We start from the raw sequence: 26,853 nt of genomic DNA on the forward strand, positions 1-26,853 counted from the left end.
AAGAGACTGTGTGAACTGAAACACTGGTTACACCTGTAAATTCCTGCAAATTGCTCTAGCTGAACTCGAGAAATGAAATATCTGTAATAAAAGGCTGTCGAGATCTGTTACATAAATCTATCTCTTTGTAGAAGGCATTACACATTGGTTTTAAAATAATGCCAAATATCTAATTAATAGGATCCTTGCTATGTTTGGGATATAGTTATTTGCAATTCACGAATAGAGCTATGACTCAGTTTTGCATCTCTGATGGCCCATGAGCGTTTACCCGAAGAGCTTGGTTCCTCCCAGCCCCATCAGGCACATGGTCTCTCTGCATCTCCACTGCCAGTGGACCCGCTTGTTCCCACACAGTGTGGGCAGCAGACTGGTGAGTGCTCACTTTGCCATTAGCATCCCCCGCTAATGTACGACACAAGGTCCATAACTCATAATACAGGGGCTCCCACAGCACAAAAGCAGCTGTATATCTCACACAGAAAACAAAGACAGAAACAAAAACAACTCAAGTGCTGGAAACTAACTACCATAATACAAATACAGGTATCATGCCATCATGCGGGAAGGAACTTAAGTGGTAAATATTGGGCAAAACACATTTAATCCATCTTGACAATTTGGGGGTAAATGTAGATTTAATCGAAAACAAAACTCAGACACACAATCGGCAGTAGAAAAATTCCCTTTTGCCTGTTTAATAAAAAAATGATGTAAGTAATAAATTTAAACACTTCATACTTTTTGTCCACTATGTCCATGATGTTATTTTATGTCCCAAGATGGGGAACAATAAAGGCATTCACAGCCAGCAGGCCTCAAGACTGAGGCAGTATTTTGTATCTTCTAGTTTAGACTTTAAGATCTCTGGGCTAGGGGAAGTTTTGTGAAAGCAAAGCTAAAATAATAGAGATGACTTTCAGTCCTGGGAAGAAGAGGCACAGCATGCTAGAGGTAAGGAAAATCAGAGGTCAAATCCCCCCCCCCCATTTTACATATGAGGAAACTGAGGCCAAAAACTCTAAGTGACTTCCTCTCTCCTCTCAAGGAACTTACAACTTGCTGGAAAGGCAATGCATGTAAAAAGTTAAAGTTAAATACAACGGCAGTCATATCAGAATGTTGCAAGAGAGTTTATGATTCAGTGTCAGAAGAATGGCACATGGTGAGCTGGTGAGCCTTTAGAAGTATGCAAAGATGTGGGTGATTGGGCCAGAGTGGGAGATATGAAGAGCTTGAACCAAACTTTGAAAAGCAAGTGAGCATGCTTTCAATAAAGGAAGACGGGATTTTGAGGTCATCAAAGATATTAAAGGGCGCATGAAGGTTTATGTTAGGGAATAGTAGGTCCATTTTTCTGCCGGGTCACAGGGATATATTCTTTTAAATGTAGGTGTGTGGGTGTGCTATAATTTACTTTTATGCTTATTTCATTTTAAAAGTAACAAAAATGCATCACAAACTCTTGGAAAATTGCAGAAGAAGGTCACCAATAATTACCCCTACCCTAATACAAAAGATTAGTCTTTCTTTGAAACCTGCCGTTTAGTTTCAGCAAAATGTAAGCTGTTTTATTGTAAATTTAGTTTCCTTTTATTAAAAAGAACAAAAAAAGAACCTGAAGAGCTCTTTGGTTCACAAGAAGGACTGAATTGAAATTTTTGATGAACAAAAGAAGAGGAATTCAAGTTTAAGCATAATCGGCTCAGCCTTTTGTATTAAGTATTGATAAATATTGAAAAACCTGCATGGAGAGAAAGAGAAGAAAGGGAGAGGAGAGCCGGGCAGCTGTACACTCTTACACATGTAGAGATAGGTACGGATGTAGCTGAAGTTTGGAAATCCAGAAATAGTGTTCTAATTCAGATTTTAAAAGATGAAGATTTTAAAGGTTCAGATATGTAAAAGCAATGATAAAGATAATATTAAACTGTCTTGAAAGTATTTGTTTCTTTGAAAGATGCTTGCTTTTAAAAGATTACTGATTGTGGGACCTTTTCCCTCTTGCCTTAACGATGTGAAGGTTGTCAAAACCACACTTCCTGCTTTTTTCCTGTTTTATTGGCGTGACCAGGAAAGCACTGGGAAAGGAGAGAGATGGAAGCAGGTGTCACAGAGGGTGGAAAGAATGGGTGAGATAATTCCAGGGAGAACTCAAAATAGCTAATTAGTCTTTTGCCAAACATATATGAAGTAATTTACTTTTTATAAGGTTTTTTCAGTGGAATAAAGTGATTTCATTTTTGAATGTTCCTGTGATTCTAACCAAAATATGACTCATCCATCTGATGGCTCATTCTTCCTCTCGAGACTAAACCTTCAGAATCAGGATGAACAAGGGCTTAATGGAGCCATACACGGTGGCTCTGATGATGGCTTTTGTGCTGCCAAAGGAGTCAAATGCTGTTTGTGCTTCCTGTCTTTGATATTTTATGTGTATTTATGGCAACAGAGTTTCTTGACCAAATTTATTTATTATGGGTTATTGTGTAGTAACATATGTAAACTTAAGGAAAGACATGCAACCTTTCGTTTGCCAGGATGTCCATACGTTTTTGAAGATGCTGCTTTACTGGTGGGTGAGAGTTTTTGCTCCTAATGTAGGAGCATCTTCTCCTCTAGGAAGTAAGAGTCCAAGTCGTCTCTGCTTTAAGCCCATTATCTGATTCCCTGAGAGCCACCCAGGGTCCAGACTGCGCCCTTAGCACAAAGGCATAGAGGAAGCCTGGGCACCTAAAAGTGATGAAGATGGGCAGGGTGACTGTAAAGATGAGCACCCTCTGATTGTGATGTAGAGGGATGAAAAGATGTAGAGAGATGTGACAAATGCATCAAAGAACTGCCACCACTGGGTTGGTGGGGCAAGCAATGATACCTTCAGCATCAAAAACAGGGCTCATCCCATTGAAACAAATCTGCCAAGAGCCTTGTGCCAATGATAAAAGATATACAAGGAAGTTTACATGAACATGTGTTTTAGAGTAGTTATGATAGGCCTGTGCATTTTCAGTATTGCTCATTACAAGGTATACTATACATTGATCAATCCAAATTATGACAGTCCCACACTAAAATTTTGGTCAATAGCCAAACTATATATTATAAACTGTTGTAATCCTAAAGCTTCTTAGATCTAAGAAAGACACTACAGCACAGTGTTTAAGAACACAAACTGAAGCCAAACTGCCTAGGTTCCCAGGCTTGACTCTGTTACTTAATAGTTATGTGACTTTGGGCAAGTTTCTTAACTTCTCTTGAGTTCTTGTTTCTTTAGTCAGTAAAATAACAATAGTATTTACCTCGTTTGGTTACTGTGAGGCTCAAGTGAATTACTATGTATGTAATATTGTTAGAATAGTTCCCAGCACATAGACAGCACTTAAATAGGAGCTATTATTATCATTTAAGTTCTCTGGCAAGGAGTTCATTGATAAGCAAAGCAATAAGAAACATGTATATAAATATTCACGGCAGCTCTATACAAGAATGGCAAACATCTAGAAGCAACCCAAATGCTCACTTAGAAGAAAGCAAATATATAAACTGTGGTATAGTCACACAATAGACTATTATATGGAAGGCAAAAGGAACACACTACAGAAACAGGCAGCAATATGGATAAATCTTAGGAATATGCTTATATCCAGAACAATGACATCATTATAAAGATAAAAACAACAAAAATGAGTGTACTTGTAGAAGATATATATACATATATCCTCAATGAAAGTAGATAATAAGGAAAGCAAGAGAATGACCCACATGGAATTCAGAATGACGGTTATTTCAGGTGTCCAGAGGCAAAGGATAGAATAATGGCCAAGACCATCTGGTTAGATGTAGCTTCCTTTCAAAGGCTACCTTTTGTTTTAGATGGTGGGTATGTAGGCATTTAGTGATGAGTAAGAGAGGGAGGGTGGAAAGGAGATGTACATGGATTATGATTAGACCTTGTCATGAGCCAAGGATTACAATTCATCCAGTTGTGTATACTTGAGACCCACTCACCCCCCCAACAAAGTAACAGCAATCATCGTGTTGGGATAAGGAGTGGTAAGCTAGATATGAAGAGCTGATATTATCTGCCTTGCTGCCCCCTACCTATATACCACTGGAAGATATCCACTTAGTGTTCATTGCTGTCGTAGGAACATGAAGCAATAATATTAGTCCCTGTATCACTGTTAACCCTCATGCACTCCCATCTCCTGACTCGGGATGTTAAATTATGTTTAACCTGTATCTGGCCCTTGTAAAGTCCAGAGAGCTAAAAATGCATATCCTCTCACACCCAAATGTCTTGGCCAAATGAGCTGTGTGGCTGAGATAGAGGCATAGTATCCCTTCCAGGGCTAAATGTCTCTTGTTTAATACAGAGTTGAGGGAGACAGAGAGGGAGTTGTCAAGGGTGAACCCCATGTTCTGCTTATACAGTGCCTGCCTTTCAAATTTTTTGATTTATGAATTAATGCATTAAATAATGAATGAATGGTGCCATTCTCTGAGTTAGGGCATGCTAGAAAATGGGGTGAGGTTTGGGGAGAGGGGAATACCATGAACCCAGTATGAAATGGGAAATAAGTATGAAGTATATTTGAATTGTAACTTAAATGTATCAATTTACAAATGAGGATAATCGGATGAGGGTGTAGGCTGCCATTTACTTTTGATGATATTAAAAGCTAGGTTCTTAAAGAAAATGCTAGCATAAATACCTAAACTACATAAAATAAATCTTTTATGAAACATTTACTACATGTAATTTGATGCCATATGTACTAATCATTCTTATGTGTTTATTAAACTGGGACCCCAAAGGACCCATTTTTGGCATTATTTCCTGGACCTAGAGTTAATCCATGTTTTTAAAGGAAAATAAATTGTTTCTTCACAAACATTCGCTAATTCATACTTCTCCTTAATCTGACTGTCTTTCTCAATCACTTTAACTTAATGACACATTTCTCACATAGTTACCATACAAATAACCTAATATATTAAATCATAATTTATGCTGAGTAAACATTCAAATTCCAAAGATTCTGAAAAGGGGAACGGGCTGATTGAAATTTCCGTGGGTCATAAGACTTTGGCAATTTGTTTGTGAGCCTGATACCAAACTTCAACATTAACCAAAGCGTGTAGCAGCAATCATCCACGTGAAAACTAACGTGAAATACCACTGTACTTCCCATGCTATTATAGTTTAGCAAGTGATGACATGACTAATTCAGCCAGTAAGAAAAGGTAATGAAAATACTAGTTTGGAACACAATGTGCTGAGGTCTTTTAGGCTTTTGTTTCCTCAAAGGTTAACAGACTTTACTCTTTGAAATATGAGATATGCAAAATAATGTAACATTTGGAATTTGAAACCACATTCTCGACTTATCTGTTTTTTCCACTGCAAATTCTAATAGAAAGCCAACAAAATCAATGATTCTTGTCACTCCCAATATCCCTGGCACCATCACACCACCCATAATGAAAAAAGCTTTAAAAAGGGGGTAATAATTTATTGACTGAAGTTTATTTTTAGACAAATAGTTTTGGATGTACATTTATAAAATGGATATCGTTTTAGGTGAGATGAAATCCTAAAATGGATCATCTCCATTGAAGGACACGTGAGACAATACGGGAAGACATGTTATATAGAAAGAGGTCTATAGATCTCATTTCTGGATTTAAGTAAACTAGGCAGCTAAGAGGATAACTAACATCCTTGGATGATGGCTTCGACTTGTACTAATACACATCTATCTCATACTGATGCTATTAGAAATACAGATCTTTTAAAATCTCTTTCTTCTGAATTTTAATGTGTAAATGAGTCATTAAAATATTGACTTCCAGTAAGATTCTGCTTTATATTATATACAATCATATTAGTAAGCATATTGGTTTGCACTGTAAAGGTTTGCAATAAATATAAGTCAGCTAAATATACCTTCCTTGGATTTAAGAAAATTTCACACCATAAAAGGACCTTATATGCTTTTGAATTTTAAAACAAGCTTTTCATTTTATAAATTAAAACGCTCAGACAGAAAGAAGTACAGAGATTTGCCCAAGCACATATACACACATAAGACTAAATACTGATACCCACTTTAATACAGTGAAGAATATAATGGAATGTTAAGAGCATGTACCTGAAAGTTCCCTAAAACATGGGTTGTTAAAGCCTGACTCTGCCACTTACTAGCTGCTGGTGAGGGTATATGTATATTTCGGAAGTCGCCCCTCCCACAAAAGAGAAAGTTGCTAACATTCTGGCCCACCCATTTTCTTTTGCTCCCTCCCAATATGAGCTATATTTTCTTTTTTTTTAATTGAGATATAACTGACATACAACATTTTGTACGCTTAAGGTGTACAAATTGTCGATTTGATACATTTATGAACTGTAATATGATGAGCTCCGTTTTCTTACTCTGACACAGGAAGGGCAGACAGGCACCATTCCAACAACGATGAGTTCACATTAGAGAACAGAAAAGGGATCGCTCTCCTCAAATATATTTGCTAGAATCGGTGTGATAGCACATGGGCACAACACTGTTTCTAGGTTTCCAAATGTTGCGAGAGAAATGAGGGAATGCTCTGCTCTGTATTAACAGAGAAGAAATGATATTGGAGTCAGTGAGTGTCAGACTTTTGTCATGGGAATGTTCACGGCAGATAGTCTCTACCTGTGAACCTGAAGTAGAACACAGTAGAGTCAGCGTGAACAAAAAGCCCAGGGCGGGTCCTTAAGGTCATGACCTCATGTCACAGCTTACCCAGCAGGGGAACCCAGCCTTCCCTGAAAGAGTTCCTGTCCTCATGCAGTTGTGATGTCAAGATGAAGTCTTTCTGCTTTTCAAAGAGCAGTGGCAGTCCAAAATAAAAGGAAGGAAGTGGAAGGCTTGTTCCCATAGATAAAAGGGGGAAAAAAGACTAATAAGGAGCAGATCAAGTAAGATTTAACTACCTATGTTAAAATATGCCCAACAATCATCTAAAAGACTATTCCAACCATTTCTAGATGCAGCAAATGTGTCAGGTAAAGGTGTTAGGAAAGGACAAAATCTTTGTTCAAATAATTTTCACTGTTCTCCAAAGTATAATTTAAGTATAAATTTGTAGGTTGTTTTCTTTGCCTATTTTTGGTGGATTGAGTGAAAGTTTTAGCTTTAAATAGTGGCAGGGTATAAAGGACTATATTAGGTATAAAAAATGAAGAATGCTGGGTACATGTGAATTGGGTAAGACCTAGAAGTGAGGTCATTTGGATTGGCATTTTGCTGAGCAAAAGAGCAATAGATAGCAACCCCAGTTTTGTTGTATAATTCAGAATTATTAAAGCACTTAGTTCTAGGATGGAGTCATTTACATCCTTTCTGATGAGAGTTGTAAACCAGATTGTTAAAAACCCAGCACTGAGAAACAGTCCCATTTGTATATCATGTTTCTTAAATGCAGGTACATCTGAAGGGAATATTGAAACTTCTAGTTACAACTGTTATCTGTCTCCCTGTCAGTGCAAAGCATGAGTGTGGATGATTTAAGAGCATTAATCCTAAAAGCCACTGGGATGATTTCCCTGAGATAAAACAGTAACAACAACAACAAATCAGGGTACGGTCAATAATTTTCCTACTGCTGCTAACACTCTCATGGCAGCTCTTTCCACCAAATCACACAGTGGCCTCACCACCTCCCTTCAGCATTCAGTGCCAGGCCCTAAAACCTGGTGAGACACTCACATCCATACCAAGTTGGTTCATGGACAACAGCAAAAAGACGACATTTTTAAATTGCAGTGAGGAGGTGCCAACATGACCATAAAAGTAGGATCATAATCTTCCTTGATTTCTGCAACCACTGTTCATTTTTATATAATTATATTTTAAAGCACTATGTCACACTGAGCTCACAGCCCACTGAAGCTCCTAGATGTATTTCAGATAAAGTTTTGAGAAATCAATCTTTTCAACCTAATCATGAAATAATTTGGTTTAGCTAAATTGCAAGACTTATTTATCCCTGTTGAAGTTTAATTCAGACTGTCAAGATAATCTGTCTTTCTACTTATTACCTATCCTCTCTCACATGTATGCCTTCTGTAGAACATGCCAGGTATTCTTCCCGAAAATAAAAATGTTGAAGATACATAGGCAGGGAAAGGCACTACTGAAAATGATTTTTCATTCACCTCTAATTCCACCTAACACTTTTACAGTTAGTACCTAGAAATGTCATGAAGAATTTTGCCAGACTTCTCGCTAAAGATCTAGTGAACTACTTTTGCACTCCAAATATTACAGAAATACATAATTTTAACAATGAAAAGGGAAGATATCTATCTTTATTATCTATTTTCATTGGCTCCAAATGAATAGTATCATAAGCTGCCCACTTTTTGATATTTTTGCCAACAAAAATATCAAAAGGTTCAAATTTTAATAGATTCAGAATTTCTTCAGAGACAGTATTTTCCCCCAATGGTCCCTTATTTTCTTCCTTGGATTTTCACAAATTAGTCCAATGACCTTAAGGTATATGTGAAGTGACTTGAGATACATTTTCATTCTAAATAAACTTTGCAAGAGAAATACTCTTTAAATGTTAAATGACCAAATTAGAGCAAATTTCTTATCACCATCCCCCCCACCCAAAATTCAAATTCCACGTAGCAAGCAGAGTTTCACCATTTCATATCTGAGGCACACACAAACACAGGTTTGTACCACTACTGGCGGTATACAGCAGGCTTTTGCCCTTGCTAAGTTATGTAAATGTTATTTCAGGTGTTCAGGAAGCAGGTGTGTTCGTTCAATCAAAAGAAAAAATACGACTGTTTCTTTAATAGTCAATTAACAATAAGCAGGATTATTTAACGGTTATTTCATAAAATAACATTGCCATGGAAATACATTAAAATAAACATTCTCAACTTAAAATCCTGACGTTTTCTGAAAAAAAATATAGCAATAGCTATTGGTCTAGGCTTAAGTCTAAACAGAGCCTTGTATTTGGGCTTGTGCAGTCGTCAGGCAAAAGAAATCCTTGTCATAAGCAATCATTATTTCCATATTAGTTCTACAAGAATAAATCCTATGGTCCTCTGCTAACAGCCCTTACTTATTCATCAGCCAGGCCTGCCTCGTACCACACCTCCTTCTCTCCTGGAACCCCCAACATATCAGCACTCAATTAGGCAACTATGCCTAATGTAATGTATTATAATTAACTGTAATGTGTTGAGGGGAATTATCTTGATTTCAGTTGACATTTCAAGATGCCTTAAAAGGAGACGCCTTTTTTTCACTAACAGTCAGGAAAGCTAAGTCATTTTTGAGGGTCAGCTTTTTACTGTTTGATCTTGGAGCAGTCATTTCTCTTATCCTCAAAAGCCTAATTTAAAAATCAAGATGATTGATCCAAGGTCCTTTTCAGAAGTTGTGGTTTAAGAAATAAAACACACATAAAATGATACGTCTTTATTACTGCCACAGCATTTAATGTTTGCTTCCACTTAAAGTCTAAATATGATATATATAAAACTAAACTAGATTACATAATTTCTTTTTATATCCGATGATTTGTGATATCAATATATAAAAATTAAAATGAAAGGTTTTTTAAAAAATTTAATTAATTAATTTATTTTTGGCTGCGTTGGGTCTTCGTTACCAGGCGCAGGCTTTCTCTAGTTGCGGCGAGTGGGGGCTACTCTTCGTTGCGGTGCGCAGGCTTCTCCTTGCGGTGGCTTCTCTTGTTGCGGAGCACAGGCTCTAGGTGCGCGGGCTTCAGTAGTTGTGGCACGCGGGCTCAGTAGTTGTAGCTCGCGGGCTCTAGAGCACAGGCTCAGTAGTTGTGGCGCATGGGCTTAGTTGCTCCGTGGCATGTGGGATCTTCCCGGACCAGGGCTTGAACCCGTGTCCCCTGCGTTGGCAGGTGGATTCTTAACCACTGCGCCACCAGGGAAGCCCAAAATGAAAGGTTTTAAAATTAAAAATAGGAGGAAATTTATAAATAAACAACAAGATCCTACTGTATAGCTCACGGAACTATATTCAATATCCTGGGATAAACCATATGGAAAAGAATATAAAAAAAAATCTATAAATGTATATAACTCAGTCAATTTGCTGTACAGCAGAAATTAATACGGCATTGTAAATCAACTATACTTCAATACAAAAAGATTTTAATTTTTAAAAAAAGGATATTTAGCAAAGCTCAAATTTTAAAAAAATGGTTCTTTTATTTTCAATTTTTTTACATTGAACATAACTGTTATTAACATTTTTAAATTTCAACTTTATGGAAGTTATAATTGACGTATACAGTTGTAACATATTTAAAGTGTACATAGTGATGATATATGTATACACTGTGGAAGGATTCTCCCCATCTAGTTAACACATCCATCACTTCACATATTAATCTTTTTTTTTTTTTTTGGTGAGAACATTTAAGTTCTACTCTCTTAGCAAATTTCAATTATACAATACAGTGTTATCAATCATAGTCATCATGTTTTACATTAGATCCTCAGACCTTATTTATCTTATAGCTGAAAGTTTGTGCATTTTTACCAAACTCTCCCCATTTCCCCCTGGCCCCCAGCCCCTGGCAACCACTTTCCTACTCTCTGTTTCTATGAATTTGACTTTTTTTCTTTTTTAGATTCCACAAATAAGTGATACCACACAGTATTTGTCTTTCTCTGTCTTACTTATTTTGCTTAGCATAATACCCTCAAGGTTCATACATGTTGTCACAAACGACAAGATTTCCTTCTTTCTCACGGTTGAATAAATATTCCATTGTGTAAATATACCCCATCTTTATCCATTCGTCAGTTGGTGGACACATAAGTTGTTTCCATATCTTGACTATTGTGAATAATGCTGCAGTGAACATGGGAGTGCAGATATCTCTTCAATATTCTGTTTTCATTTCCTTTGGATTTATACCCTGAAGTGGGATTGCTGGATCACATGATAGTTCTATTTTTAATTTTCTGAGGAACCTCCATATTTTTTCCCATAGTACCTGTACCAATTTATCCCCACCAACAGCGCACAAGGGTTTCCTTTTCCCCACATTTTCACCAGCAATTGTTATCTCTTGTCTTTTTGATAATAGCCATTCTAACAGGTGTGAAGTGAAATCTCACTGTGGTTTTGATTTGCATTCCCCTGATGATTAGTAATGTTACGCACTTTTTCATGTACCTGTTGGCCACTGCATGTCCTTCTTTGGAAAAACGTCTGTTCAGTTCCTCCGCCCGTTTTTAAATCAATTCGGTGTTTTGAGTTTTGTTTTATTTTAGTTTGGTTTTTGGCTTTTTGCAGTTGAGTTGTATGAGTTCTTTAAATATTTTGGATATCAACCTTTTATCGGATATACGACTTACAGATATTGTCTCCCATTCTGCAGGTTGTCTTTTCCTTTTGTGACGATATCCTTTGCTGTGCAGAAGTTTTTAGTTTGATTTACTCTTACTGGCTTATTTTTGCTTTTGTCGCCTTGCTTTTGTTGTCTAATACAAAAAATCATTGCCAAGACCAAAGTCAAGCTTATGCCTTATGTTTTCTTCTGGGAGTTTTATGGTTTTAGGTCTTACATTCATGTCTTTAGTCCACTTTGAGTTGATTTTTGTATATGGTATAAGATAGCGGTCCAGTTTCATTCTTTTGCATGTGGCTGGCCAGTTTTCCCAGCACCACTGAAGAGACTATCCTTTCCCCATCGTATATTCTTGGCTCCTTTGTCATAAATTAATTGACCATATTTGCATGGGTTTATTTCTGGGCTCTCTATTCTGTTCCATTTGTCTATGTGTCTGTTTTTATGCCAATGCCATATTTTTTTTTCTATAGCTTTGTAATATAGTTTGAAATCAGGAAGTGTGATGCCTCTAGTTTTATTCTTCTTTCTCAAGATTGCTTTGGCTATTCATTTGTTTTTTTGTGATTTCACACAAATTTTAGAACTGTTTTTTCTATTTCTGTGAAAAATGCCATTGGAATTTTGGTAGGGATTGCACTGAATCTGTAGATTGTTTTGGGTAGTATGGACATTTTAACACTATTCTTCCAATCCATGAGCCTGAAATAGCTTTCCATTTATTTATCTCTTCTTCCATTTCTTCTTTTCTTCCATCAATGTCTTACAGTTTTTAGTGTACGGATCTTTCACCTCCTTGGTTTCATTTATTCCTATGTATTTTTTTTGTTCTTTTTGATGCATTTTTAAATGGGATTATTTTCTTAATTTCTCTTTCTGATATTTTGTTATTAGTGTATAGAAAAGCAACTGATTTTTGCACATTGATTTTGTATCCTGCAACTTTACTTAATTTGTTTATTAGTTCTAACAGTTTTTTGGTGGAATGTTTAGGGTTTTCTATATGTAATATCATGTCATCTGCAAATAGAGACAGTTTTACTTCTTCCAAATCAGAAAGAAAGAAGTACACTTTTTTTTTTCAAAGATCAAAGATTTGCTCCTCAAAGTAGAAATTTATGGTACTCTCTGCAATGGTGGAAAGCAGGGGAGATACTTTCACTTAGTGAACTAAACAGGAATGGCTGTCATTAGGATGCTATCACTCTGCAATCTGCCACACAATTCTTTATGTGACATTTTACAGACATTTCTTTCCTCCACCCATCACCTTGGGTTATAAGCTGTCAAAGGTAATGGAAAGTCTTTTTTTAAAGGCTAATTGTCACGACCTTTAAGTGTCACTTTCCCTTAGGTTCAATAGCAATGACGTAGCTGGCATAGGAGGCAAGTGTTTGATTGAACCATTTCTTTAGGTCTGTCTCCTCTTATTCACTGCAGTGGTGGTGGGGCAGGGGGAGAACTTTGCTAAAAGAAGGCTCTGTTTAAGGAGGAAAGAAAAGCTGCCTGGAAAGCAGAATTCCTTTTCAATTCCAGTATGTTGCTAAGTTGGGCATGGAATAATTGAGTAATGGGAAAATACATACAAATAAACCTTACGAACTGTGGTGGCTTAGTTTAATTTAAAGCAATAAAATATAGTCTGTGTGTTTTCAGGAAAGTCTAGATTATACTCTTATGACTCAATCAAAGATAAAAGTCTGTCTCAAAATATTCAAAATATTGGTGACTGGGCATGACGCCACTTATCCAGTTCGGGGATGGTTTGCTGCATTGGGGGGAGGGGTTTGATCTTGCTGCTGTTGCTACTGCCGAAGATGATAATGATGTTGCTATAAATCATTTAGATGGCTGGAAATGGGCAAAACTGGACTTGAATCCAGATGCACTTGATTTCAAGACCTACCCTTCCAACACTATTCAGTTCACCTGTAACATGTATTCTATAGTCTAATTCTTTCTATGTTTCTTTGACCATGTGCCTGACTCACCAGATCCACATTAAGGTTCTGGTTTATTTTCATTAGGAATACACAGCTTTTGACTTATAGAATAGAAACCAATGGAAATTTTCTAGTACGGTACTATCAAGTTGATCAATAATTTTGTCTTAGAAAAAAATGCATTTGTAAGTACTTAGATGTATCCTATAATCATCCTTAAGTATTGCAGTATAAAAGTAAAAGATACCATGACAGCAGGATACTAGAGCAATATTAAATCACATGACAATTTAGTGCAAAAAGAATCCAGTATTCTTTTATAATTAAAAAAGAGAGTAAATCACAGACTTTGAGGCTTTGAAATAGCACTAGAAAGAAAATTATCTACCAGGATTGACTTCTAACTAGTATACATTTTACAGAAAATCTGCACGCATTTTGACTAGCTTGCATTGTAAAGTCTCATAAAGAAAATTGCTAGTTTCCTTGAAAAACATATGGTGCTCTTGAGGAAATTTTTCCAGGTATCATGAAATTTGGTATAATTAAAAAGAACACTTTGCATTTTTTATGAAAATTGTCAATGGCCTCGCGTCCTTTCACTCATCACTATTCACAGTAATGATTTTGCCTTATTCTTAGAAATGATGTTATTTGGGTTCTGATCCCAGCATTCACATATAGATGCTGTGGATGATTTGGCTTCTGCATACTAAGGACCCATCTTCAGGCACCATTAGCTCAGGAATGTTGGGAGGGATTTAAGTTCTTATGTGGAGGCTGCCCTCATTAGTGACTGAGATGATTTGTACCACCCACTCAGAGGCAAAGGAGTCCCTGAGTTGACGTCATATACCGGCTGTCAATGCAGAGAAACCATTCAGAAAAGGGGGAGACGTGGATTCTCATTTTTCTAAGCTCAGGGACTGTAAAGGACATAATAAACTACTTAGGGTATTTCCTGTGAACATTTCAAAGCAGCACATTAAAATATTAGAAAAGATAACTAAAGATAAATGTCAACAGCCTAAATTAAGTCATTTGGCTATAACTGAAAAGTGAAATCATTGGGCATTTATGAATACGGCTAACCCTACCACAGAGAGAGAAAGGATTTGACCACTCAGGGTAGTTTATGCAGAAAGAGTGGTACATATACCATTTCAAAGTAAATTCAGGCTAAAATCTGGTGCATAAAATTAATATGCACTGTACTTTTATTCTTGTGTTTAAAATACCTCTAAGAAATCTAACATCCCTCAATGTTTTCCCACCACTTTGACTATCTGTGAGTTCTTTTATCTGAATTATATATGAACTGTGAATAGAACAATTTTAAAATAACCTAGCAATTTACTGGATTAAAATTATTCCATGGAAAATCTTTGGGGCTCCAATCTTAAACTCCTCACATTAGCCGAGCTAAAATATAGTCCTATAGTTGTATGGTTGGCCTTGGTGCTTAAAATCAAGTCTACAAAAACAAAATGACTAACACGGAATTCTTGGCCAAAATTGAGGAGGGAATTTGCCTCTGGTCCTCTTCAGAATGGGATGCCTCATAAGCAAAAGATTTCAAGCAGAATTACAAGATTATGGGCACAAAGTCATGTTGGTGCCCATGAATGAACAATCAAAACATCTTGGGATCCTCATTCAAAACTTAAATTACCCAACCTGTTGTCATACGCATGTTGGAAATAAAGCCGACTCTGATCCATAAAAAAAAAAGAGAGAGAGATATCTGATCACTGAAATTCAAGCAGAATTAAAAGACCATAGCCACCAAATCATGTCTTATCCATGCATGAACAACCAGCACAATCTACTGCCAATGCATATTAGGAAAGAACCCTACTCTGACCTGTGAGAAAAACAAATCCATTGCTATACACAAATTGGATACATATAATGTTGCCTTTTATATAAAAACTTCAGCAAGAACTGAACTTAAGTAAATACATCTCTGCTCCACCTGTTGAATACCATTTTGATACTCTAATGTACAGACAGTTTTTGCTCTGTGGATCCGCTGCTGAGGTTCAAGGTAGTCTGCATTTTATGGTCAGTTTTCATAGTCTTGGACCTGGTTCAATTCCAATTTAAGAGAATACTTGAAATACTGTCTCTCCTAGTAGCATGCAAACACTCCAGGAATTTGATGCTTTCCAGAATAATCTGTGCTTGTTATGTAAGTACAATCAAAGACACTTTTTCAGAACAGAACAAAAGAGATTAGATTCGCTTTAGTTCAAACTGTCTAAAGAGAGTTCTCAGTTGTGGACTTGTTAATGGCTTTAGTACAAATAATGGAAATAGAATCATGCATTTTTATTAGTCACCCAAGAAGCCTTCGGTTTCGGGTTCTTCTGCAGAGCTCAATCACTGTGGCTTTTCTTTTAAAACTTGGAAAATGTCTTGCCTGATTAGGAAGTTAGTCATTTCACATTTTGACATCTAAAACAATGCGAAGCTAAAAAACCTCACGTGTTACATTTATAAGTAACAGGATACATCACTTTAAAGATGAAAAGCTCAAGGATTTGTGGCGCCTTTCTTTGTTCCTGTTAATCCAATTTTACTTTTTTCAGTGTCAGATATTTTGTAAATATCGGCATTTGAATTCAAACAACAAATGCTGATTATTAGTTCCCTAACTTGGTATAAAAACATTATTAGAGTAGCAGGTTTTGTGTTCTGAGAGTTAACTTTCCTTCTGTTTGATGTTTTCTTTATCAATCAGTATTGTTCCAGCTCAAACACTGTCTTTGTCATTCAGTTTTAAAACTTAAAACAGTTTTAAACATCAAGTGTTTTGAAAAGGAGTGATAAATAGAATTTGGGAAATGTCTTTACAGTCCTCATTTTTCTGGAGACTTGTTTATTCCTTCTTGTTTTAGCAGTTGCCTCAGCCGTGGTCACAGACATCCCCCGAGGCTTTACTTTTCCATTTATTTTGTCCATTTAAGGTTAACGTATTAGGAGTTTTGCTCCTGAGACATTAAAATAAATACATCTGATGGAGTTTTCTCAAGGCTCCTGCACTGACCACTGCCTTCTTCCCTGACTTCATTGGCATCCCTTCAATCCAGGCGGTATTAAGGCTACCAAGTAGGCTACATTAGGTATTAAGGCTACATACTTAGCTATGTACCACATTTATTTTTGTATTCTGAAAAAGAAAATAGAAATGTGCCTCTTTGTTTATACCAGCTGAAAAATAAGAGATAAAACTCATCATAATAAAGTTTCCTTCATTCTCTATTTAATGTCAATTGGCCTGTGAAATTTTACCGTAAAATTCAGTGTAACATTGTGGTAATTCTCTCAGTCCTAGATGTGGCAACCGTACACATTACTCCTGCCCTGCCTCTCCTACACTGCTGCAGTGTCCTTCCAGGGTGGATGGGCAAGAATGTGACACTATACACAATCAGGTGATACCAAAACACTACATAATGAGGATGTCATCTGTGTTGTTTTCAGTTTATAGCTCTAAAATATAAATTGGGATGAACATCAGTACTGTGATTTTATCCATTCTATATGCTCATTGTTTTAGTATTTATTGAGTACCGGGTATTAGTAATTCAATCTAGGTGTAAAAAAGATAAAATCCTTCTCTTCTTGGTTCATATATACATCTCATATCATTTATGTGTATTTTTTTCCATGCTATTTTATTTCCCCATTTCTCCCCCTACGCTGGGGTAGAAGGTATCATTATAATTAGCTGGTGTTCACATTTAAAAATTTTTGTAGGTTTAAATAACTTTTTTCCAGTTTATTGAGATATAATTGACATACAGCACTTGTATAAGTTTAATAAACAGCATAATGATTTGACTTACATACATCGTGAAATGATGACCAAAATAAGTTAGTGAACATCCATCATCTCATAGAGATACAAAATTAAAGAAACAGAAAATAACATATTTTTCAATGTGATGATAAATCTTAGGATTTTCTCTCAACAGCTTTCATATATAACATAAAGCAGTGTTAATTATATTTATCATGTTGTACATTACATCCCTAGTACTTATTTATCTTGTAACTGGAAGTTTGTACTTTTTGACTTCCTTCATCCAATTCCCCCTCCCCCTACTCCCTGCCTCTGGCAACCACAAATCTGATCTCTTTTTCTATGAGTCTGTTTGTTCATTTGTTTGTTTTTGAGGTATAGGTGACCTACAACACTATGTCAGTTTCTGTTACACAACATAGTGATTCGATATTTCTATACATATCAAAATGATCATGACATTAAGTCTAGTTACTATCTGTCACCATACAAAGATATTACATAATTATTAACTATATTCCCCACACTGTACATTTCATACCTGTGACATCTTTACTTTGCAGCTTGGAAGTCTGTACTTCTGAATCTTCCTCACCTATTTCTCTCTTCCCCCAACCCCCCCTCCCCTTTGACAACCACCTGTTTGTTCTCTGTATCTGTGATTGTTTCTGTTTTGTTATGTTTGCTCATTTGTTTTGGTTTTTTAAATTATTAAAAAAAATTTTTTTGGCCATGTTGCGCAGCTTGTGGGATCTTAGTTCCCTGACCAGAGACTGAACCCACGCCCTTGGCAGTGAAAGTGCAGAGTCCTAACCATGGACCACCAGAGAATTCCCTGTTTTGTTTTTTAGATTCCACATATAAGTGAAATCATACAGTATTTGTGTCTCTCTGCCTGACTTACTTCACTTATACCCTCTAGTTCCACCCACGTTGCCACAAATGGCAAGATTTCATTCTTTTTTATGGCTGAGTAATATTGCATTGTACATATATACCACATCTTCTTTATCTATTAATGTATGGATGGGTGCTTGGTTGGCTTCCATATCTTAGCTATTGTAAATAATGCTGCAACGAACGTAGGAGTGTGTATATCTTTACTAATTAGTGCTTTTGTTTTCTTTGGATAAATACCCTGGAGTGGAATTGCTGGATCTTACGGTAGTTCTATTTTTAATTTTCTGAGGAATCTCCATACTCTTTTCCATAGCGGCTGCAACACTTTACATTCTCACCAATACTGCAGGAGGGTATACTCTTTTCTCCACATCCTTGCCAGCACTTGTTATTTGTTGTCTTTTTGATAATAATTATTCTGACAGGTGTGAGGTGATGTCTCATTGTGGTTTTGATTTGCATTTGCCTGATGATTAGTGATGTTGTGCATCTTTTCACGTGCCTGTTGGCCATCTGTATGTCTTCTTTGGAAAAATGCCTATCCAAATCCTCTGCCCGTTCTTAATTGGGTTGTTTGATTTTTTTTGATGTTAAGTTGTATGAATTCTTTGTATATTTTGGATATTAACCCCTTATCAGATAAATTGTTTGCAAATATCTTCTCCCATTTGGTAGGCGGTCTTTATGTTTTGTTGATAGTTTCCTTTGCTGTGCAAAAGCTTTTGGTTTGATGTAGTCCCATTTGTTTATTTTTGCTTTTGTTTTCCTTGCCTGAGGAGACATATCCAAAAAAAATATTATGAAGGCCAGTGTCAAAGAGCATACTGCCTCTATTTTCTTCTAGAAGTTTTATGGTTTCAGGTCTTACATTTAAGTCTTTAATCCATTTTGAATTTATTGTTGTGCATGGTGTGAGCAAGTAGTCCAGTTTGATTCTTTTGATGTAGCTGTCCAGTCTTCCCAATTGAATACTTTAATTTTATTATTAGAATTTCACATTAGTACTAAATAGAACCAGGCTTTCTATAAGAGGTGAACTTTGATGGCCATGTTGAAAGAAAATGATGAATGATGACTAGAGCAGAACATATGAGGACCGGAGAAATGGTCAGAAAAGCGGACAGGGCCAGAACCCTGACAGGCAAACACAAGAAAGCCAGGAAGCTCATTTGGTGCTCTTTTTAGAGAATGAAGAAAAACTTATTTACTGAAGGTCTTTCTAGACAGGTCATGACAGATGATTTCATTTCAACCCTATCCCTACTCATCCATGAGGTATAGATAAAAATTGTTTTTAACTATCGGATGTTAGAGTGCTAATGCACATGGAAACTGAATGTGTGGTGCAGGGGAAGTTCACGTTCATTAACAACAGGCCCTACTCAGGAGCCAAGGCAAAGTGGCCAGGGTTAAACATCTTTCAGAGAGCTCTTCCTCTTAAAAGAACTGCTTCCTGAAGAGCCTATCCTTTTTCTTTGGTTGTAGGGTATGGATAAATAAGAAACTCTAAAAATGGGCTAAGAGAATACGCCAGGGAAAGGACTAAGTCATCTCACACGTCAAGAAATAATACAAATATTAAAAAATGTTTTTCTACAACAAGCACCATTTTCCCAACCATTTCTAATGAATTAATCTCAGTTGTTGTACAGCAAACACTTCAATGGGAAAAACCACCATATCTGATACTGAAACAGAAGTGGGTTTTGTAGTAATCATTTATTTCTTGCATCTTTGTAAAAATATATGAATCTTATCTTCTTTGACTAGTTGCTCAACATACATATTAAATACATTAAACACTCCCTGGTAGTAAATTAACTCTATAACAAATTGAATATAATAAATTGAATAATGTAAGGTAATGATTTCAAAGTACCAGAGTGCTTATTAAAATTCCGGAAGAGGACGCTTAACAACCAGTGATCCTTTCTGGCTTAGAGAACAAAAACTGTTATTATAATGTTTATGAAAGCAATTTAATTTTTAACAATGAAAACCCCATTTTCATCCATTAATGGTCACCATTAAACAAAAACATAAGTTTATGTTTAGGATAATAAGACCAATAATAATTGAAGTTTAACTTGAATAGAATTATAAATTCTGGCCACCTTATTTTTTAAAAATTTTTTAAAATTAATTAATTAATTTATTTTTGTGGTACGTGGGCCTCTCACCGCTGCGGCCCCTCCTGCTGCGGAGCACAGGCTTCGGACACGCAGGCTCCGTGGCCATGGCTCACAGGCCCAGCCGCTCCGCGGCATGTGGGATCTTCCCGGACCGGGGCACGAACCCGCATCCCCTGCATCAGCAGGCGGACTCTCAACCACTGCGCCACCAGGGAAGCCCTGGCCACCTTATTAAACTCTAATTTAAATAAGACTAATGATCATGTGATATTAACTCACAGGTACACCAAAACAGAACAAAAACAAAAACACTCTTTCATGATATTTTGTTCCCCATGCTAGTGAACAAATTAATACATCATTTTTTTTCTACAGGAAAACTGAAGACTTTAATAACAAACCCTCCAAGGTCAAAATGAACACAGGTATGCTGTCTCTGTTAGTTCTAAACTCTTCAACCTTGCTCTCTAAATATCATCTTGGCCCTAAATCATTAGTTTAGCCCTCTGCTGATCCTAAATGTGATACTGAGTTTCTTAGATAGTCTAAATTCATTACTTGATTTCTTTGTTTTTGTGTTTTAATCTTATAGCTATCAAAAGTAGACTTTTCCATTTTGCTGTCTATTCTTACTCCCTTTCTCTGTAATCACATCATGACATTAACTCCTGTAAACCCTAGCAAGAGGTAGCATGCCATTCAATGCATACATTTGAAATCTCTCACTTAAAATAGGTTAAATTCATAGGCAAGTTGCTCTAGTAGAAAATATTTAAAATCCCCCGTTCTGTAAACATTTTATGTTGACAGCGACCGTAGATAGAGTGCCAAAGCTTCACAGGAAATCAGCTTAATTAATCCACAGACACAATACACCTAAAGTCTTAAGCATTATATTTTTTGATGTGGGAACAGTATCTCCAAATAGCTTAATAACAGGGATGCTCTGAACTCTTGTGCTGTATACAGATTAACTGTAAAAATGTTTGTGATACTTGCTTGATACATATGATTTTTTTCTATAATATAAGCATTTTAGCTTATATTTTCACCTTCCTCTACCCCTGAAATTTTTATATTCAGTGTTGAATAATTCTGGAAAACAACTGTCTCACTGAAATTTTGTAATTTGTATTTTAAAAATAGCTCTTCCTATCCACAAGTGATCACTGGAAAGTTCTTTTAGTGCTGTCACTCCACAGCAAAGGAGAAAGGATAGTGGAAGACATTTTTCTCAGGTCAAGCTGGTTGCCTTTTTGCTGAAACATTTTGTTATCAAAATGCCTCAAGGGAGGATTAACAACCACTGGTGAAAACCAATATCTAATCCCTAGATCAAGTGTAGAGACATGCGCTATTGCCCCTTAGCAGAAACCTGCCGTAACCGACCTCAGATAATTCGAGGTCGGCTGGCCCCTGAAGATGCGATCAGCCCATAGGTGTGTAGAGCACCAGGCAAGATGAGGATATTGGAAACAGTTGAAATATACAAGGAAGGCTTAGAAATCAAGAGAAATTATAACCCTGGAAATGAACAAAGAAAAGTCATTTGGACAACTGGAGATGACAGAATTATACACGGGAAATGAAAGGAAAATATTATTAGGGAAAAGTGATTGAAGAAAGCAAATAGAATAGAGAGCCCACAGCTGAGCTATGGTAAGTCATACTGTGAAACTGCAAAATCACTCCAGCAGGACGTGCACAGGAGAAAGTTATATTTACTTATTGTTCTACAGCATTTTCCTGCAGACCTAAGTTGAACATAACTTCCCAATATCCTTCATTTTGTGGAGTCTGATTTTCCTATTTATTATAACCCTATTATGACAGAGGAATAATATGTGATTATACTAAATATGCCATATTCATTACAATGCATTTAGTAATTAACCTTCCCATTCATAGAATTCAGTCCATAATAACAAAGTAGGCAAATAGAAATTTGTAAATTTGTTTAGTTCTCTAGGGTACTTGAGCCAAGTTACTGTTACAGCAGCATGAATATAACCCTCTAAACATCCTCTCATTAAAAGGAATAAGCTGGGCTTTATATGGAATGCTAATTTGCATAGATATTTTGATTATATGACTGAATTTATACATCTATGTATGCATATAAAAGATGATATTCAAACACATGCATACATAATTAATTAGAAGTGACTGGAACCCTTTGTTTAAAATGTTAAAATACTATAATGTTGCTATAAAAACATACCACTTTTGAAAATATATATAAATAATACTGTAGGAAGTTGAAAAAAGCATTGTCACTGTATCTCAAAATGAAGTAGAAATTAGTTCCTAAGTATCCAATAAATAAAATGGGTCTTCATTATTTAAATACCTATCAATCATTAAAGGAATATATTACTATTTCAATGTTCAGTCACTAATGTTTAAAAAAAAGATTCTTTTAAAGCAGCTCTTTGTTTTTAGTCAAATGCATAATAAACGAGCCAAGGGAATTGTGATACATTTTTCATACTAAAGTATCTAAATAATGTATAAAAATATACAAAACAGCATGTTTTGTATATTTGTACTCTTGGAATTTTCAATCCACTATTTTCTAAGGAAAATCTTAGCTATGGAGGAAAGAGAATAAGACATCAAATGATTCACTGTATGTGGTTTACTCCTGTGAGTGTTTTCCAGCAGTAGAAACAGCTACTGAGAGTCTTGCCGCTGCCTGGAAGAGTGTGCAGGTCATTAATGAGTGTGAAGGTAACGGTAGCATTAGGATTCTTTGGGATGATCTAAGTATGTAAGACAGCACCCTCATTTTGTGATCTTAAAGGTATCTTCAATAACTAGCAGAAAGTATCGACACAATAAGTAGAAACAGAATATAATAGATTTCTCTGTTCCAGCAATTTCACAAATGCCTCAACTTTTCAAATTAAGCTCTTTATTAACCTGTTAATAAAGACAAATTCTCCAGTCATTTTATCTCGTTCTTAGAGTTACCTAGAATACAAAAATTATTTAACCCAGAGGTTCCCACACTTTCTTGGTTTACGGTGCCAAGATAGTTCAGTAATTTTCCACCACACTCTCAAGCCAAAAGAAGTACCTAACAGTTGCATTTATTAAGTAGTTAGGTGCAAACAACTTAGTAAGTACTCATGTTCTATCAACTCGGAAGCAATCTGAAGAAATAATATACTTCAACTGAAAAGTAATCATTTTATCTCATTCTTTATAACCACAGTTACTTGTTATTGGGATGTCTGTGCGTACTGGATGCTACAAAACTTCTCAGACTTGGAATTAGATTGTACGTCACCACTCCCAGTTACTGGTCCAGGTTACTTTCACAGGGCACTTGCTTTCCATCACAGCAATCACCAAAAACCCAGCTTTACAAAGATGTGACATCATTTACAGGAAGATAACACGACCTCTCATGTTGAAGCTGGGAACTACCTCAGGACAATGGTGTATGCAGTCTGTCTGACAGATATCACTGTGTTTTCCTCAAAACTGTGAACTGTGTCCCCAAACCCTTGTGAATCCACTGAGGTGGGTGCTCAACACAGAGTTTTGGAAACCAAAGGTTTAACCAGTGACCTTGGGTCTCCTCATTCTGAAATTTTCCCTTTGCATCTCTGCTTGTTTTCAGATGTTCAAAATTAAAAGAACTAGAAAATTAAATCTCTTAGAGAGCTTTCCATTTACACTTTCAACACCCTGGACTACTTAACCCTTTTAGACATTGATAGCTGCTATATACTGCATCTTCAATTATATTACCTGCATTTTATCAGAAACACTCATCCCTCGTAGCTATTTTCAGTTTGCAGAGATTGCTAAAATCCTATCGGTGCCTCTCCTGAAGATACATTTTGTTGTATGTTTCTACCATTTATGTCTTTCTTATTTGGTCTTTGATTTACTTTCGTATGTTGTTTCAAGTCATTTTTCTGTTTTAATTATTATCTGCATTACGAAATTGTTATTTTAAGCATATATCAATATTTAAGAAATTATATTTTGACATGAGAATCATTCTATCAATTTTAAGGTCTGCTGACTTTACTACTTGTGATTTTACCAACAATTAGTCCAAATCATACTTTCAAGCACTCTTAAATTCTCTCACATCCAATAAACAAAGTGGATACACTCCTTAAGAAATAAAGAAAAATAATATATAAGACTAGCATGCAGCAGTATATATTAATTATGTTTAATATTGGTGGTTAAAGAATTCATCTTCTTGTTACAACTTTCAAAGAGAATTAAATTTAAGTTCTTTTGGTTGCAGGGGAATGAGCAAAACTATTTATTGCACATTCCAAATAAAAAGGAATGTGGGAATGGAATTGGAATCTGTTCGTAAATAGAACATTAACCTTCCAATTTTAGAAGTCTTGTTATGCTAAATTTCTCAAATCATATTAAAATAGCTGATGAATTTTCACTTATTTTGCTTCATGTTGTGATTTGCATAAGTGAAACTATATAGATCATATACATATGTTTCAAAAGTACAAAAACTAATTTTTAAAAACATGGTCATTTCAGTACTGTATATATCAACATTGTTTTTTATTTCAATTAGGCAAATTATTCCCATAACTAATAATAACCATGGGAAGACACAGTATTGCCATAACACCATTTGTTTTTCTTTATGAATCTTATGTATCAAATATATTATACCTATAACAGCTAACAACTTTTACTTCAAGAGGTTCTTCAAGCTGTTTTCAGGAATCATAATAGCTAGAATACAGTAAAACCTATATGATGGATACAAAAGTATGTTATACCGTAGCTCTTAATCCTGAAATACAGGTTATTCATAACTCTAAAAGCTAGTTACACTGCTTGTAAATTTAATAGTTGAATTTAAATGGTATAAACAAAGTTGAATTCTATAGCTGTGTGTTATTTAAAGAAAACCCATAAAATGTTAAGTATAAAATCTGATTTTTTATTAAATCATTGGCATCTATTTCTAAGACAGACCCCTGGCTTTTTCTTCTGTTTTGTTTTGTTTTAGTTTGGGGTGGGTGTAAATTCTGCAGATGTATTCCATGGTTACTAGTTCTGACCACCTTTCTCATGGATGTCTGCCACATTTCACTGAAAATGCATGATACTGCATGTGCTTTATCCTTTGCTGTGGCCTCTGCTATATCATTTTTTTGCTTCCAGATAGCGGTGGGTGTGCTCGCAAACGTGCTGCCATGTCTGTTACATTAACATCTGTGAAGAGAGTTCAAAGTTCTCCAAACCTATTGGCTGCAGGTATAATACCACTAACTCACAGAATGTCATACTTGAATGCCTTTCTCTGACCTTTCTTTCTTTCCAGAATTATCCTGTTTGGATGATGAAAGTGGCTGTAAATACCTTTCTAATGCCCCACAAGTACTTATTTTTCTTGTCTCAAGAATAGCTCCTATCCCTTATGACTGTTTTGCTCTAAAAATAAAAAAGCCAAAGGAAACTGATATCTTGTAGAAAACATTTTAAAAATCTAAATAAAAACAACAGTCACTTGCCAAAAATGTGTTAAGTAAATGCAAGTGTTAATAACTATTGAAGTTTTTGCATTGCATGAACTAAAGGAACATAATATTTAATTAAGATAACTCACAGGTGCTTTTGTTGTTTTTTACCTAAAAATTGTTGGGGGCTGGGGACACAGAGGGTCAGGAAGTGGGATTTGCAGGAAACTGAATCTTTATTAATTTGCTTCTATACCAAAGGTTGCAAATATAATGACAGAATATTAGTTTTGAAAGAGACTTTAAACCTTCCTTTAATCCAATAAGCAGAGAACCTTCTAATATATATTTTTAAACATCTTGGTCCAATTAAAACTAACATGCACGCACAAGTATAAATATACTCTAGAAAGTAACTGGGGGTGTGATATTTCAGCATTCACTAAAGTGAGTCTCTTTATAATAAATAATCTCTCATGACTTCCACCCTGGCCTCTCTAGACCCTGAAATACACCCATATGTTTTGGTGACTGGTTAGTTGGTTGGTTGGTTTGATTGTTGGTTGGTTAGTTGAGGGTTCCTTGGTTTTTTTTTTTTTTATAATAGTCATGGCTTTTGGAGCAGAAGTGGGAAAGGGATGAAGAGTGTTTAAATAATTCTAATTCTCACAGTGCATATTAGTGTCTTTTACACACATACATTTAGTCGTTAATTAAATAGTCAGGATGTCCTTAGCTTTAAAGCCACTTGATCCTAAACTACCCAGCTTCGTTGAGGGAAAAAAACAAACTTCCATGTGGAGAATCCCACTCCTGCCCACCACCTCCAATCCATAAATAGATTTCAATGTCTAAGTTTAAATACGAAGCCAGGTGGTTCCATAATATATTACATTTTTTAAAACAATGTAAATTGCATTGCAATGTATGTAGTATGATCTCATTTTGGTTTGAAAAAAATTCTCTTTATATATGTATTTGTACATGTTTTTTCATGTGTATGTGAGCATGAAAAATGTTAGAAAAACTACAAATGTGTTTACATTGGACACCTGAGGGAAATGAGAATGAAGAGAAATAAGAAAGTAAATAAAATGAAGTCCAGGGACATCAGGTAGTTGGAATGTGTATACCATGAATATCACTGACATTTCAGCCAAGTAAAATTCTAGCCCAAGCTACTAAGATGTGGACCATTA

The 26,853-nt window shown here is 35.8% G+C and overlaps 1 protein-coding gene across 7 annotated transcripts in view; it reads left to right on the forward strand.

Annotated features, from left to right (window-relative positions):
• Positions 1-26,853, forward strand: part of SORBS2 (sorbin and SH3 domain containing 2) — a 320,493-nt gene that overhangs the window by 204,587 nt on the left and 89,053 nt on the right. For 5 of the 7 annotated variants that reach the window (XM_029226673.1, XM_029226672.1, XM_029226676.1 and 2 more), the window contains 2 exons: positions 20,565-20,614; positions 25,359-25,451. The exons of 1 other annotated variant lie outside the window; for it this stretch is intronic. In XM_029226673.1, the coding sequence (XP_029082506.1) occupies positions 20,605-20,614; positions 25,359-25,451 (103 nt within the window). In that variant the 5' untranslated portion in view covers positions 20,565-20,604. Of the gene's footprint in view, positions 1-20,564; positions 20,615-25,358; positions 25,452-26,853 lie in introns of those variants that run through there. One more of the 7 variants, XM_029226678.1, reaches the window with a different exon arrangement.

This window comes from Monodon monoceros, unplaced genomic scaffold (assembly GCF_005190385.1).
Source record: "Monodon monoceros isolate NGI ecotype Baffin Bay Population unplaced genomic scaffold, NGI_Narwhal_1 Super_Scaffold_17, whole genome shotgun sequence".
Classification (NCBI taxonomy): domain Eukaryota; kingdom Metazoa; phylum Chordata; class Mammalia; order Artiodactyla; family Monodontidae; genus Monodon; species Monodon monoceros.